Genomic DNA, 13,979 nt, shown 5'->3' on the forward strand with positions numbered 1-13,979 from the left:
GCAACATGTCGGCAGGAAGGTGGGCACCCAAGTACATGGTGGCATGTAGTAATGTGGCCCCGACATGGTGGTTCAAAGGGTGGTATCATTGTAACTTTGACCAGGATGCCGACGGCGGGCATCGCTGCTGGACCCATTATAACAGCTAGGAGCCGGATGCTGAGACGACAACGAATTCCTTAAGGGGACAGCTCCCGACTTCAATATTGGTTCCTAGATAGTGATAATTGTAAGAGACAGTGGGAAACTTTTTCGTATGAATCACGCTTTTATTTCTGATGCAACCATAACTTCTAGATCTACTTCTTAAGGTTTCAGCATTGAATTCAAAGTTTGGAGATCTACCGTAGGTAGCAACGTGAAACGAAAATAATTTGAATACCACTGAAAATCACTTGTATTATTTAAAATTGTCATACAGCAATAACCTTTATTTAAACTGAAAATTTGTGTTAGAAAATTTTCATACCTCGAAATTTTTAACAGTTTATTTATTTATTTATTTATTTTTTTTAGAAAAGGGGTTTATAAATTAACAATGACAAATCTTTTGTTAAAAAAAAAAAAAACACCAACAATCAAATTGTTGCTAAGAGTTAAGTTTGTCTTATTTGTGTGGCAAAATTCAGTGAATGTATTCAGGTAAGTATTTTATTGTCCTATTTCCCCATTTTTTTTTTTTTTTTTTTTTTTTTTTTTTTTTTTTTTTTTTGCTAGTGGCGTTGAGGTTAAAAACGTTACTAGGAATGAGGGAACAGCATATATACAAGAACCACTATGTTAAATCAATATGCCAGTTTGTAACTTGGCTGTTAAAGATTACTTAGGGGCAACAGAGGGAAGGGAAACAGCGCCCTGGAAGAAATCCCTCTATGAAAAGGAAGCTTCGAGGGTTGTTTACCTTAATGGTATCTTCCTCAGGTTCCTTTCCCCTTTGTAATTTGCAGGCCATGGGCGCTGAGGGCCTATATACAATCAATTGGCATCTTTTCAGGCCCGGCAAATTCCCAAAAGATGCCTGGATGTTTAAGTAAATGTAACAGTTATTTTTATATTTCTCAAACATTAGTATTTTAAAACACGTAGATACTATTTAAGAGCACTGAATGATTTATTATTATATTATTATTATTATTATATTTTAAAAATCCAAAGTTGGAGCAAAGCAGCTTCCTTTTTTGTTTTGTTTTAAGTAATTTATCCTTTCAGCAACTTCTGTTGTTAATAGATTCATGAAATCCATAAGGTGACTAATCGAGAGTATACATTTCTGAGTTTTAAAAGAAGTTCTGTTTTGTTTGGAACTTTGTTTCCTTTTGTCAGAGAAAGCGGCACAAATCTGTTTTCAACATTGGGGGGACAGGTAAGATCGTTCCCACATTTTTTTTAAAGCAATGTTCAAAATATTTATAATGTTGAAAAACAATGCTATGGAGGATCAGGAGAGTAGAGTTGTCTTCAACATTGGGAGACAGGCAGATTTGAGGCGTATTCTTGGAGGGACATCAATTTCATCTCACTTTTCTTTGAGACAATTGGACACAAGTCATCACATTTCTCTCCAAAAAAAAAAAAAAAAAAAAATTCAAATCGGATTATTTGGGGGGAAGTCCCCCCAGTTCCGAGATTGGAGGGGACATGTCCCCCTCATCCCCCCGGGATTTGCGCCAGTGGTTGTAGTTACTTATTTGTGATGGTACGAAGAATCAGTTGTGATTGCTCCTAAACATATATAACGTCACCGAAGACGTAAGTCTGAATCATGTACTGAACTTCCCGATCTTCTAGTGAAATGACTTTTTTTTTTTTACATTACCAGACTGTACAAACACACACACACATATATATATATATATATATATATATATATATATATATATATATATATATATATATATATATATATATATACTCAATGCGTTAGCGAGACCATAGGAACTTGAAAGTTGATGTTATGAAGTTACACTATGTTACCATTCGTCACCGGCCACTTCTCAAAAAATGCTTAAGATAATCAGTACATGTCATACAACTTATAAAAGACGTTGCTGGTTAAGAACACACTCATGTCAGCTACAGCAGTAAATGTGGATAGACGACGCGAATTTAGTGAGGGGGAAAGAAAGATGATTATTGGAGCCTACAGGTTTGAATATTCGACCGGTGAGATTTCCAATAGATTTCAGATATCCCGGTCGAGTAAAGTGATGTTATCGTGAAGTAGAAGCGACAGGGGATTATGACGTGCAAGCCCAGTCCCATTAAAAAGAAAATATTAACAACCATGACCGTCGATGGTTGAAACGTGTGGCGAAATCAAACCGGAAAGCGTCATTAGAGATGGTGGCACAGAAGTTTCGATCGGCTTCCAATAGCGCTGCAAGTGACTGTATCATCCGCCGGGAGATCGCCGCACTTGGTTTTCACGGTCATGCAGCAGTTCACAGTCCACAACGCGACCCGTTGTCTACAGTGATGCAAGGAACGCCGTCATTGGCTTCTCGAGCAATGGAAATCCGTTCTATGGAGCGGATGAATCGCCTATTAGATGAGGCGATTCGATGGACGTGTGTGGATGTGGCGTATGCTCGGAGAACGTTTTTTACCGTACTGTATCGCACCCAGAGTGAAATTTGGCGCAGGTACCATCATGGTGTAGCCCTGCTTTTCGTTTGGTATGGTCTTGATCCTCTTGTTTTAGTTCGGAAAAACATAAAATATCGAAGCATACCAAACAATTCTAGACAATTCTGCGCTACCGATATTATGGGCACAATTCGGTATTGGTCCATACCTGTTTCAGCACGACAATGCTCTATGTCATATGGCAGGCATTATAAACATGTAGTTCGAGAACATCGGTGCAGAAAAACTTGATTGGCCATCCCGAAGTCCAGATCTCAACTCCAATGAACACTTTTGGGACGAGTACGAGCGCCGCTTGAAAGCCAGGTCATGCTGCCCAAAAAAGCACCACTGTTTGACGCTTTGCAGAATGAACGAACCAAAACATGTATCGCAAACTGGTGGAAAGTCTTCCTCGAAGAGTTGTGTACGTCACTGCGGCAAAAAATGGCCCTACAAGATACTGTTATCCTGTTGTGAGATTGGATTAACACACTGGTACACGTGTCCAGTGACAAACGGCAACATGGTGTATATAGATATTCGAAATTTATTTAATCACTTCTCTACCAGAAAATGTCAATCTAATGAATACATATATATAAATTTACTAGCTAAAATGCCCGTTCTTCGCACGGGAAGAACAGATTCATGAAAAATATTTGAATTACCCTTAGGACACGCATTGCAATGAAAGTGTAATGATAAATCCCCATGATACTGTATTTTTACATAAATATTAACCCCCCTCTACCCCCTTATGATTAGCACTTTAACTAAAGTAACACGATAAAAAAACCCAGGTCAAGGTAAGTGCTAACTATGTTCCAAAATTCATTTCTATGTCCCAAAATTCATTTCTATGTTCCAAAATTCATTTCTATGTCCCAAAATTCATTTCTATGTTCCAAAATTCATTTCTATGTTCCAAAATTCATTTCTATGTCCCAAAATTCATTTCTATGTCCCAAAATTCATTTCTATGTTCCAAAATTCATCTCTATGTTCCAAAATTCATTTCTATGTTCCAAAATTCATTTCTATGTCCCAAAATTCATTTCTATGTTCCAAAATTCATTTCAAACTGTTCAAGTGTTTCAAATAATAGACAACAACGCTTTTAATGTGAAGAAAGGAATTGCAGAACATGGCCCCCTTCCGCTCCTTAAAACGGAAATTTTGAAAAATGTTTGAACACGGGTCCGCTTATTTTGAATGAGTAGTTTATATACCAAGATTCATGTTTCTAACTGGGGGCCGCGGTGGCTCAGTGGTAGAGCGTTCACCTCTGGTGTTTGGGGTCCCGGGTTCGATCCCAGCCCCCGCCAAGTGAACTTTCTGGTGGACAAACACCGTGTGCGTGGGTTTTCTCGGGTTCTCCCGTTTCCTCCCACTTTTTTTCATTCCACCATTTCATTCATTACTCATCATCCCGTCTCCTTTAGCCTAACCGGGATAAGCGTGGGACGTAAAACTCAAAGATTTCATTTCATTTCATTTCATGTTTCTAACTTCACAGTATTGTGAGATACTCAATTTTTCGCATATTTTAAATGTAGCCTCTTAGGCTACGCTGCTAAATCTGTCGCATGTCAATTGAATTTCTCTTCCGTAAAATTCCATACCTTGAATAAAATACTTTTTTAAAATGAATATGGAAGAATTTTCTACATTACCCAGTTATAAAGGTCAAAGGCGCTAAGAATCTTCCTTTTGAAAAAGAGTTACAAGATTAAAAAACTTTTCCATATATTTGATATATTAAAAATATGTTCACACCTAAATGGGTAACTTTCTTTTGTCTGAAATCAGGTAGTAAACGTGAAACAGTTTAAGACATTTTGTGTGAAAATCGTAGCAATAACATTTACGCACTAATTCCAGAAAACATTTCTCAAGTTGATTTAGCAGAAACTTACAATGAAATGAAATGAAATCTTTTTAAGTTTCACGCCCCACGATATGCCAATTAGGCTAAAGGAGACGGTAATGATGAAACAGGAATGCAATGGTGGAATGAATAAAGTGGGAGGAAACGGAAGAGTCCCGAGAAAACCCATGAACATGATGTTTGTGTACCACAAAGCCCACTTGGCGCGAGCTGAGATCGAACCAGGCACTACACGCACCAGAGTGTACGCTCTACCACTGAGCCACAGGGTTTGCCCAAGTGGGCCCAGCCCGAAAAAACCCAGCGGGTTTTTTCGGGTTGGACCCACCTGAAAAAACCCGCCTTAAAACCCACCTGGGTTTTTGAGCTTTTTATTAGTATATTATTGTTACAACTAAGGTGATCACATTGAAAGTTATTTTTATCAGATTTTTAACTTTATTTGGGCGAATTAGATGCTTTCACTTTAAGGTAGACAACAACATTCAACATAAGACCTTTATAAAGTTCTGAATAAACTGAATGAATGAATAAAAAACTTCCCTTAGCTTGAGATAATTATAGAACAAATTAATATGTGGATTATGCTTATAGCCTATTTGAAGTAAAATAAGCAATTCTATATTTTAGAGAAGTACTTTCCGTGAATAGTGTGCTTGCTGACTCGGCGCCGCCGAGAGACGTTATCCCTCATACGTTGACGGGTTTAAGGTCATAGGTGCCGGTACTAACAGTAAATATGTAAATACATTAGTAAACCTATTAGTATTATTTCTTACCTTTGGTGGTAACAAAAGTATTCAGTAAAATTTGGTTTTCCAACAACAGTCATTTGTTGCTACCCTTCAAATAAGCATTCTGTAGAATCAACACCAGCAATAGCATAAAAATTCTTGTCAAAATTAAGAAGCTTAATGCTTGGAGCTCCCAAGACTACGTAACGCTTACTATTTCAAGTGCTGAATTCAAACTTCAGTGATAATTGAACTTACGATGTACAGTAAAGCAAGCTGCATTTTCAGGGAAAACCTGTCGTGAAAGAAGTGTTCGGGAAATTCCCGCAACTGAATGCGCAAAGCATCGGAAGTGAATACTTCAACAATAAAACTATTTATTTTACGCTGGAAGATATTTAATTTCATTTATTACATTTTGAAACATTTACTTTATAAAATATGAATTTATAGGCTGTTAATTGTTTTAAATTAATTTTCGGAAAAGAATAGGGTTGGTTTTTCACCGGCCTGGCCGGAAATATTGCTGTTATTTTGATTAAAGCCGGTGACCGGTGCAAACTTCTTACCAGCCGATTTATGACCGGTTTTTTCAAACTGGTATCTAGTTCAAAGTATAGATTTAAAAAGTAACTTTCATTCTGTAAATCCAAAACTCACCTTTCACCATCTATCAACGATTAATATATTTTGTTCATCTGCTTACATAATTGTGAAGAGATGACAGGGACTGTATCACGGAAAATTTTAAATTTATTTGTAAGGAACTTTATACATTTATTGATTAAAAAAAGGACTTCTTAAAGCAATTTCCTGTAGTTGAAGTGTAAGTTTAAAGAATAAATTTCATTTTCCAAATCCAAAATTGTCAAGTAAAGATTAATTTATTCATTTGTTTCGATAATTTTAAATAAGTGGTGATAAATACAAAAAAAATGATCAATGCCGATTTCAGTTTCTCATTTATAGTAAGGATGGCCAATCCTGGAATTCGGAAAAATTTCTGAACTCTGGAATTTTTCGAAATCCGGAAAGTGAAATTTCCGGAATCCGGAAAATTTTGGCTATTCCTAATTTATATAATTAAGCTTATTATTGAATGTACTAAGGATATGCAGAATACAGGTGCTAATGCACTTTTGTTCACGATAGTATTTTCCTCCGCATGGAGGAGGGGGTCCGAACAGAGATGCGTTACACTTAGACCTATATCATAGGGAATTTTGCGTTGCGGGGGTGCGGTTTTTCTACTTTCCATAGTTGGCAAACACTAGAAAAGAACCGTCTTGCAACAAGTGCTCGGGAAATTCCCGTAATTGAACGCACAAAGCATCGAAAGTGAACTTCAACAATAAAACCATTTACTTTACGTTGACAAATATTTATTTCATATAAGACATTTTGATGAATTACGTCTTTGATTCAAATTAATACAACTATTTGGTATTCATATTTGCCAAACGTCACTCAGGCTCCTGGGATGATCTACATTTGTTCGTTCGCCTGTACTACACAGTGTTCAACTTTCGGTCTTTTAAATTTTCAGGATACAAACTGGAGACACTTTAAATTTTCTGCATAGATTTTGGCGGCATACGAACGTAAAATTACAAAATGGATCTTTAAAAAAAATAGCGGAATCCTCGCTACAAAGAGCAGTTATCGGTCTTTCAAGTTAAAATTTTCAGAGTAAAAGCACGAGAGACTAAATTAGCTGTATATATTTTGGCGGCATAAAATTTCAAAATGGCGGTCATTATTCAAAATAGCGTGTATCCATGCTACAGGGTACAATTTTCGGACTTTTTAAGTTCAAATTTTGAGGGTAGAAGCACGAGACATTCTAAATTTGCTGTATAGAATTTTTCGGCTATCCAATAAAAATTTTCAATATGGCGGCCATTTTTTCAAAACAGCAGAGAATAGAAAAATGTTCCAAGTTGTGACAATGACAATCTTGAAATGTAAATCATTTTTTAACATTTTTACCCCAAAGGCATTGAAATATTTCGAAAAAACCCAATTAAACCCGATAAAACCCAATTAAACCCGAAAATACCCGAAAAAACCCACATGGGCCCAGGTGGGTTGGGTTTTTCAAAAATACCCGGGTTTTTTCAAACCCTGCTGAGCCACCGTGCCTTCTTCCCCCTCCAATAATTTGAGCTTCATAATAGCGTAATGTGAAAAGAACTTCCATTGATTTTCTTTCTAAAAGGCACTTTTAGAAGGTATACGATAAGATATCTTTTGACTTCTAAATATTAAATAGGCATTCTAAAGCATGTATCAATAAATATACTTTTATGAAAGTAAACATATTTTTTAACACATACTGTAGATAAGTTCTGAAAGTTTCACATGAATCAGAAAAGGAAGTGATGAAAGCATTTACCTGACAGTCTGTCGAGACTAAAACTGTTATCGGTGCAGATGACTATTGATTCCCCATTGAGACCACCGAACGCTTCCGGAATGGTAGCATCTACACATAACTGGAAACTACAAAAAATAAAGCAAGAGAGTATTAATTCCAAGTATTCAGTATTTCATTTCATCTTTTAAAAAGGAAACATGAAAAAAAAAATCTAAAACCTATTTTGACTACTCAATCGGCAGTTACGTATAATAGTATATCCATAGCTATATCTATATATATATATATATATACAGGGTGTCTACTAAAATTCCAAAATGAAATTTCGTGACCTTTTCTTTGCCAAATCATAAAATTTCCTAACATTTTCAAAAGCGAATTTGCGTGCGAATAAGGCCGAATTTTCATGCATGCGATAGAAACGTACTTTGCTTGGGCTTTGGTAGCGTCTAAAGCCGACCATAGACATTTTTGGTGGTGAATTTTGACGTTTTATAGAACAAAATTTTCCAATCTGTACTTACATTTGTACAGTTTAAAAAAATCGTGACCCAAAAGCTAAATTTCGTCACTTTTTCGTGACTTTGATGATCGTTTTCTGATTTCGTGACATTCGTGACCGATAGACATCCTGATATAGATAGATAGATCCGCGCCAAGTTCTCGTAACCACCGTGAGGCAGAGGCGTTGACACAATCACATGCCTGATAATGGTGACTTATCAATTTGTGCTTTAGAACAGGGAAAAAGTGAAAGTTACTGAGGTTAGGTCTGGGCTGTAGAAGGGGTGCTCTAGTCGTTCCAAGTGTAACGTCAGTGATTGAAGTACCGGGTCTACCGTTGTGTCCCGGGTTATCATTAACGATATTGGTCCGTCTTTCTTTGACAGTACGACACCACTTCCCTACATGTTGCTTTGAAATTTAGCTCTCCCCACACACCTTTAAAAACTGCCTATGAATGTCAGCAGGTTTTTTTTTTGGGGGGGGGGGGGTCTACAGAAACCGCGCTACTGACCTCACCTCTACTTTTGACCAATTTTCCAGACGAGTCGTCATTTTTAATGACCGCTTCTTGGGTATACATGATCAGAATCATAACTCTTCAAACCTGCACCAAGATAGATATGTTATTAATCTACAAATAAATTTTCGTTAAGTTACAGCGAATAACACAAAAGTTCTATGCTTGATAACATTATATACTATATCAGGGTGTCTACTAATATTCCAAAATAAAATTTCGTGTCTTTTTCGTGGCGTTTTCTTTACCAAAATATAAAACTTCGAAACATTCTTTAGCACTTATCTATGCTATCTCCAGTTTCAAAGGCTGTTCCCTGGAGCGATAAAAACTTGGGAGTCTTCTCACAGTTGAATAAACTGGTTAGATGCGTAGGTGGTTTCGGCAATGCGATGCGATTTGCATCGCTATTGCTCAATGACGACAGCAGAAGAATAATCTCACGAGTGAATTTGGGTGCAATTGCGATTTGGTAGCGTCTAAAGCCCACCATAAACATTTTTGGCGATGACTTTTGATGTTTTATAGAGCTAAATTTTCCCGTCTTTACTTATATTTATACAGATAACAAAAAATTCGTGACCCAAAAGCTAAATTTCTTGACTTTCATGACCGTTTTCTGATTTCGTGACTTTTTCATGATTTTCGTGACTTTTGTGACCGACAGACACCCTGTATATCTACTACTACTGTCCCATCTAACCGACGCCCGAATTGCTTAAAAAAAAAAAAAAAAAAAAAGCTGAATTTAAACTTTATTCCTTTAGCCGTATGGTCTTAGTTTAGCAATATTCACTTTTAACGCTCAGTTTGAAGATACTACATATTGCTAACGTCTTTTCACGCTGAAAATATATCAAATAAATTGTACTGTATATCAACGAAGCTTTACCCCGGTTTAACCGAATTTTCGTTTAACCGAAGTACCATCAGTACCGTCACCGAGACTCTAGTATATATATATATATATATATATATATATATATATATATATATATATATATACACCAGGGGCGACCCAAAAATGACCGGTATCGTATTCCTGCACATCGCCGTGTACTTGTAGTACGTGATTGCATGGGCGCTATGGGAGGACCTATCCTGAGTCAGCATGCCAAGTAGCGTCAACCGACAACGACGCGTGTGGTTTCTCTGGTAGTACTGTGTGTGTGTCTGTAAGGCACTTGTGACACGAAGATTGGCAAATTCTCACGAACAACGTGCGCCTGGAAAGTTTTTTTACTCGGTAAGAACGTAACATGTTCTTTGTAAGCTGTTCGCATCATCACAAGTTTCTGCTGCGTTCTCAGCCGCACGTTGTTTGTGAGAAACAACGTCATTTCTTCGTGTCACCAGTGCACTACAAACACACATACTAAACTGCCAGAGAAACCACACGCGTTGTTGTCGGTTGACACCATTTGGCATACTGACTCAGGAGAGGTTCTCCAATAGCGCTCTAGCGGGACAATCTCGTACTACAAGTACATAATGCGTACAAGTACATTCCGATTATTTTTCGGACCCCCTCGGATATATATGTACAAACTGATCACCCAGTACCTACATACTATTTGATATCTCCACCTTTGGATCAAAGAACAGCAGTCATGCTGTTTGGAACGAAAGCAATGAGACATTGGTACGTGGTTGCAAGCATGACGCACTACATTTGCACACATAAATCACTTAATTCCTGTAAATCCCACGGAGGAGGGTGGGGGGTGGGGTGATGAGCTCGAATATAATGTTCAATACTACCCCAAAGGTGTTAACCTGGATTAAGATCAGGTGAGTTTGGGAGCCAATACTGAAATTCAACACTGCGTTTATCGAAATATTGCAGTACAACATTGGCCTTGTGACAAGGAGCGTTGTTCTGCTGAAAGATGCCATTGTCAGGTGGAAATAAGAGACAACGGGAATGGGTGTACGTGATCAGAAATGATCTGCAAATAGATAAGAGCCGTCATGTTGCACTCCACACGCACTACCGGGCCCATGAATGACCATATGAAGGTTCCTCAAATCATAATAAAGCCACCACTGGCCTGTTATCATTGTACTGTGAAAATGTCAAGCAGCTCTTCCTCTGGAAGATGACGGAGTCTGATTTGGCCATAGATGTGATGAAGGTAGCATCGTTATTCATCGGACCTTGGTGTCACAGCTTGTCGCAGCAAGATATCTGTTCTAAGAACCGTAGACAGGCGTTCCATAAATTACAGACCAACCTGCTGAAATGAAAATATGAAGAGACATTGATGAGAAAGTAACAAGAACATAATATATTTTGGTCCAGGATGTACGCAAATAGGCGACCAAAATCTATCAAATTCGCCTCGAACTGCAGCAGTCAGCAGGAGAACCCTATTCAAAACAGGGTCAATGCGTAGTGGTTAACGCATCGCTACAGTGAACCGGAAATTGGATTCTATTCCCGATCCAGCGTACTTTTTTCAGTCTGTATATGACATTATTTCATGTTGGAGACAAACAGTTTCTTAACTTTTTCTGGTTTAATATTCATGTTAGTACTACTTTTATTGAAGTGAAATTACTATTTACTCGAGTTAGGTGTTCGATTATCCGGATACTCCTCCGAGATGTTTGAACCGTTCTTAACAAAATTTGACATGGTGTGTCGTAAGGGGTCGCATGTCCCGATCGGACATACCATTGAGGAATAGTCACCGAAAAACGGAAATAATCAATAACGGTCGATTGCTTCGCTCCGAATTTGAAATTATTGTATACCTAGTTTATTTGTGAAGCTCAACAAAATCTTAAATAAATCTAACACACTTACCATAGATTTGTTTTTCCAGTTCCTGGCTCACCATACAGCTCTGTTATTGTATTCAGGATTATGCCTCCTTCTAACATGTCATCTAATTCCTTACAGAATGTAACAATACATGGATTCTTTACTTCATTCTGGAACATTGTATTATCAGCATTAAAACAGGTGAGTTTTATTTCACAGTGTGAAACTACTGTAGACTACAAACTATGTGAATTCAATATTATACTGGAAATAATCTATGTATAACTGCTGGTTGCCATAGATGGATAAGATCAAAGATAGAACCTATTTCTCGGATGCTGAATCCACATCAAAACGTCATTACCTGATACCTCTTACTATCTTTGTTCTATGGACATTAATACTGAAATCAAACTCACAATCAACTCAATAAGAGACAAGAAAGTACGGTTATTATAAAAGAAAAAATCAAAAAATGAAATGAAATCTTTAAGTTTTACGTCCCACACTTATGACGGTTAGGCTAAAGGAGACGGTGATGATGAGAGATGAGTGAAAATGGTGGAATGAAGAAAGTGGAAGGAACCGGGAGAACCCTGAGAAAACCCACGAGCACGGTGTTTGTCCACCACAAAGTTCACACGGCGCGAGCTGAGATCGAACCAGGGATCCCAAGCACCGGAGGTGAACGCTCTACCACTGAGCCACTTCCCCCCCCAGAAAAAATCGAGTTAAAGATAGCTCTTACATCCCTACTGGATGTCCGTCTGTCCGTTCGTCCTATGTTTATGTACAGCCGCCTAGAGGTCATATTATTCAATATACCACGACCAAATTTAAAATTTAATGTACCAAGTTTTCAATCTACACCATGTTTGATTTTTAGCCCATTATATGGGGGATTACTCTTCTGTTTTCTTTAGTAGTCATTTCTTCCTGACATAAAGTGAAATCTTTCAGTTTAACGTTTAACGATTGTGCCCATTAGGCTAAGGGAGATGGATGATGATGGAACGATTGGTAGAATGAGAATGTGAGAGGAAACGGGAGTATCCTGAGAAAACCCACGGATAGTGATGTCAACCGGCTCGGCTCGGGTAAGGCATCAGCTCAGCTCAGGTGAGCCATCAGCTCGAGCTGGCTCGAATGCGATGAGTCATCGGCTCGGTTCGGCTCAGCTCAACTCAGGTGAACCATCAGCTCAGTTCGGCTCAGCTCAGGTAAGCCATCGGCTCGGCTCGGTTCGGCCCAAACGAGCCGAGGGCTCAAGCCGGCTCGGTTGGGTGAGCTGTTGGCTCGGCTCACTTCTCGGCTCGGCTCGGTGGTGACTGAGCTGTGAGCCGAGCCGTTCAAGCCGTTGACAATACTACCCAAGGACACAATGTTGTCCACCACTAACTTACTTTATCAGAGATCGAACCAGGGACTCCATACACCAGAGGTAAGCGCTTTACCTGCGCTACTATTTAGTGCGATGATGGTCGTATCTTTTTAGGGCTGTCATCACTATCCGTATTTCTGGATAATGATGGCATTTCGGTTGAAATAAAAGAATAGGATCTGTGGGGAATGTTTTTAATGTGTGTAATTTTGATCAGCAGTGTCTATTTGAAACTTCCCAAGTACTGACTCATGACTAGGCATTGGCAAATATGAAACAGGTACATACCTTTTCTTATTGATGTCGTGTAGATGAACAATACGATCCACACTAGTAACAAGGTGTTCCTCCTGATAGGTCTTCGAAGCTACTACTGCCCTGACTTTGGAAAAGCCCAGTAGTTTTGTTACTCGACTCGAGACGAGGTTATGGAACTTCCTGTACTGGTGGTGAAATACGTAAAGATATGAACCTCTGAAATTCACTTCTATCATCATATTTGTCAATGCATGGATCTTACGTGTTGAATTGTAAAAGCTAGCTGACTTCAGTGCTTGGCAACGATTTCAAAGACGGAATTACATAGCAGTTTTACAGATAAAAAATTCATTAATTAATCCCAATTTAGTTTTGAAATATCCATCATTTCCTTTCGCTGTTCGTTGAATGTCCTTTGAAGAATATTGAACTAAAAGTACAATCACGGACAAAGTTTAACGATGATATCGATGAGCCTCCGTGACAATTATTTCTTAATTTCCAATATCTTATATTTAGTACCACCAATTCTACGTATTGTACAGACAGAAACTGTATAACAGAAGCAAAAAAACAATTATGTAAAGAAAGGATGTGAATACTATACACACCAAGAATTACCAACTGATAAAGACAGAAGGGACACATTGTTTCAAAACAAATTAGGGATAGTGACGCATTTCATAATAATAATAATAATAATAAAAAAAACAATAGCAAAAATCAAAGGTACCTGCCAACATTCAAGTGCTGTAACCGTCTTCGGAGGTTCAACATACGACTGCCAATCGATTTGTGATATAGACTCGTCTCCATTCAATTCACTCAATACTTCTGTAAACAAGAATTAAAACATAGAATTAAAAAAAAAAATATATATATGGAATCTATTTCATACCTAGATAAACATGACGTGACACCA

The 13,979-nt window shown here is 37.9% G+C and overlaps 1 protein-coding gene across 4 annotated transcripts in view; it reads right to left on the minus strand.

Moving 5' to 3' along the window:
- The window catches only part of spn-D (RAD51 DNA repair protein spindle D), a 43,220-nt gene that overhangs the window by 16,035 nt on the left and 13,206 nt on the right, over positions 1-13,979 (minus strand). For 3 of the 4 annotated variants that reach the window (XM_081752942.1, XM_081752941.1, XM_081752940.1), the window contains exons 3-5: positions 13,791-13,891; positions 11,461-11,588; positions 7,646-7,752 (exon numbers count right to left, since the gene is read on the minus strand). In XM_081752942.1, the coding sequence (XP_081609068.1) occupies positions 7,646-7,752; positions 11,461-11,588; positions 13,791-13,891 (336 nt within the window). The remainder of the gene's footprint in view (positions 1-7,645; positions 7,753-11,460; positions 11,589-13,790; positions 13,892-13,979) is intronic. The other variant, XM_081752943.1, reaches the window with a different exon arrangement.

Source organism: Thermobia domestica, chromosome 3 (assembly GCF_964235325.1).
Source record: "Thermobia domestica chromosome 3, izTheDome1.hap1.1, whole genome shotgun sequence".
Classification (NCBI taxonomy): domain Eukaryota; kingdom Metazoa; phylum Arthropoda; class Insecta; order Zygentoma; family Lepismatidae; genus Thermobia; species Thermobia domestica.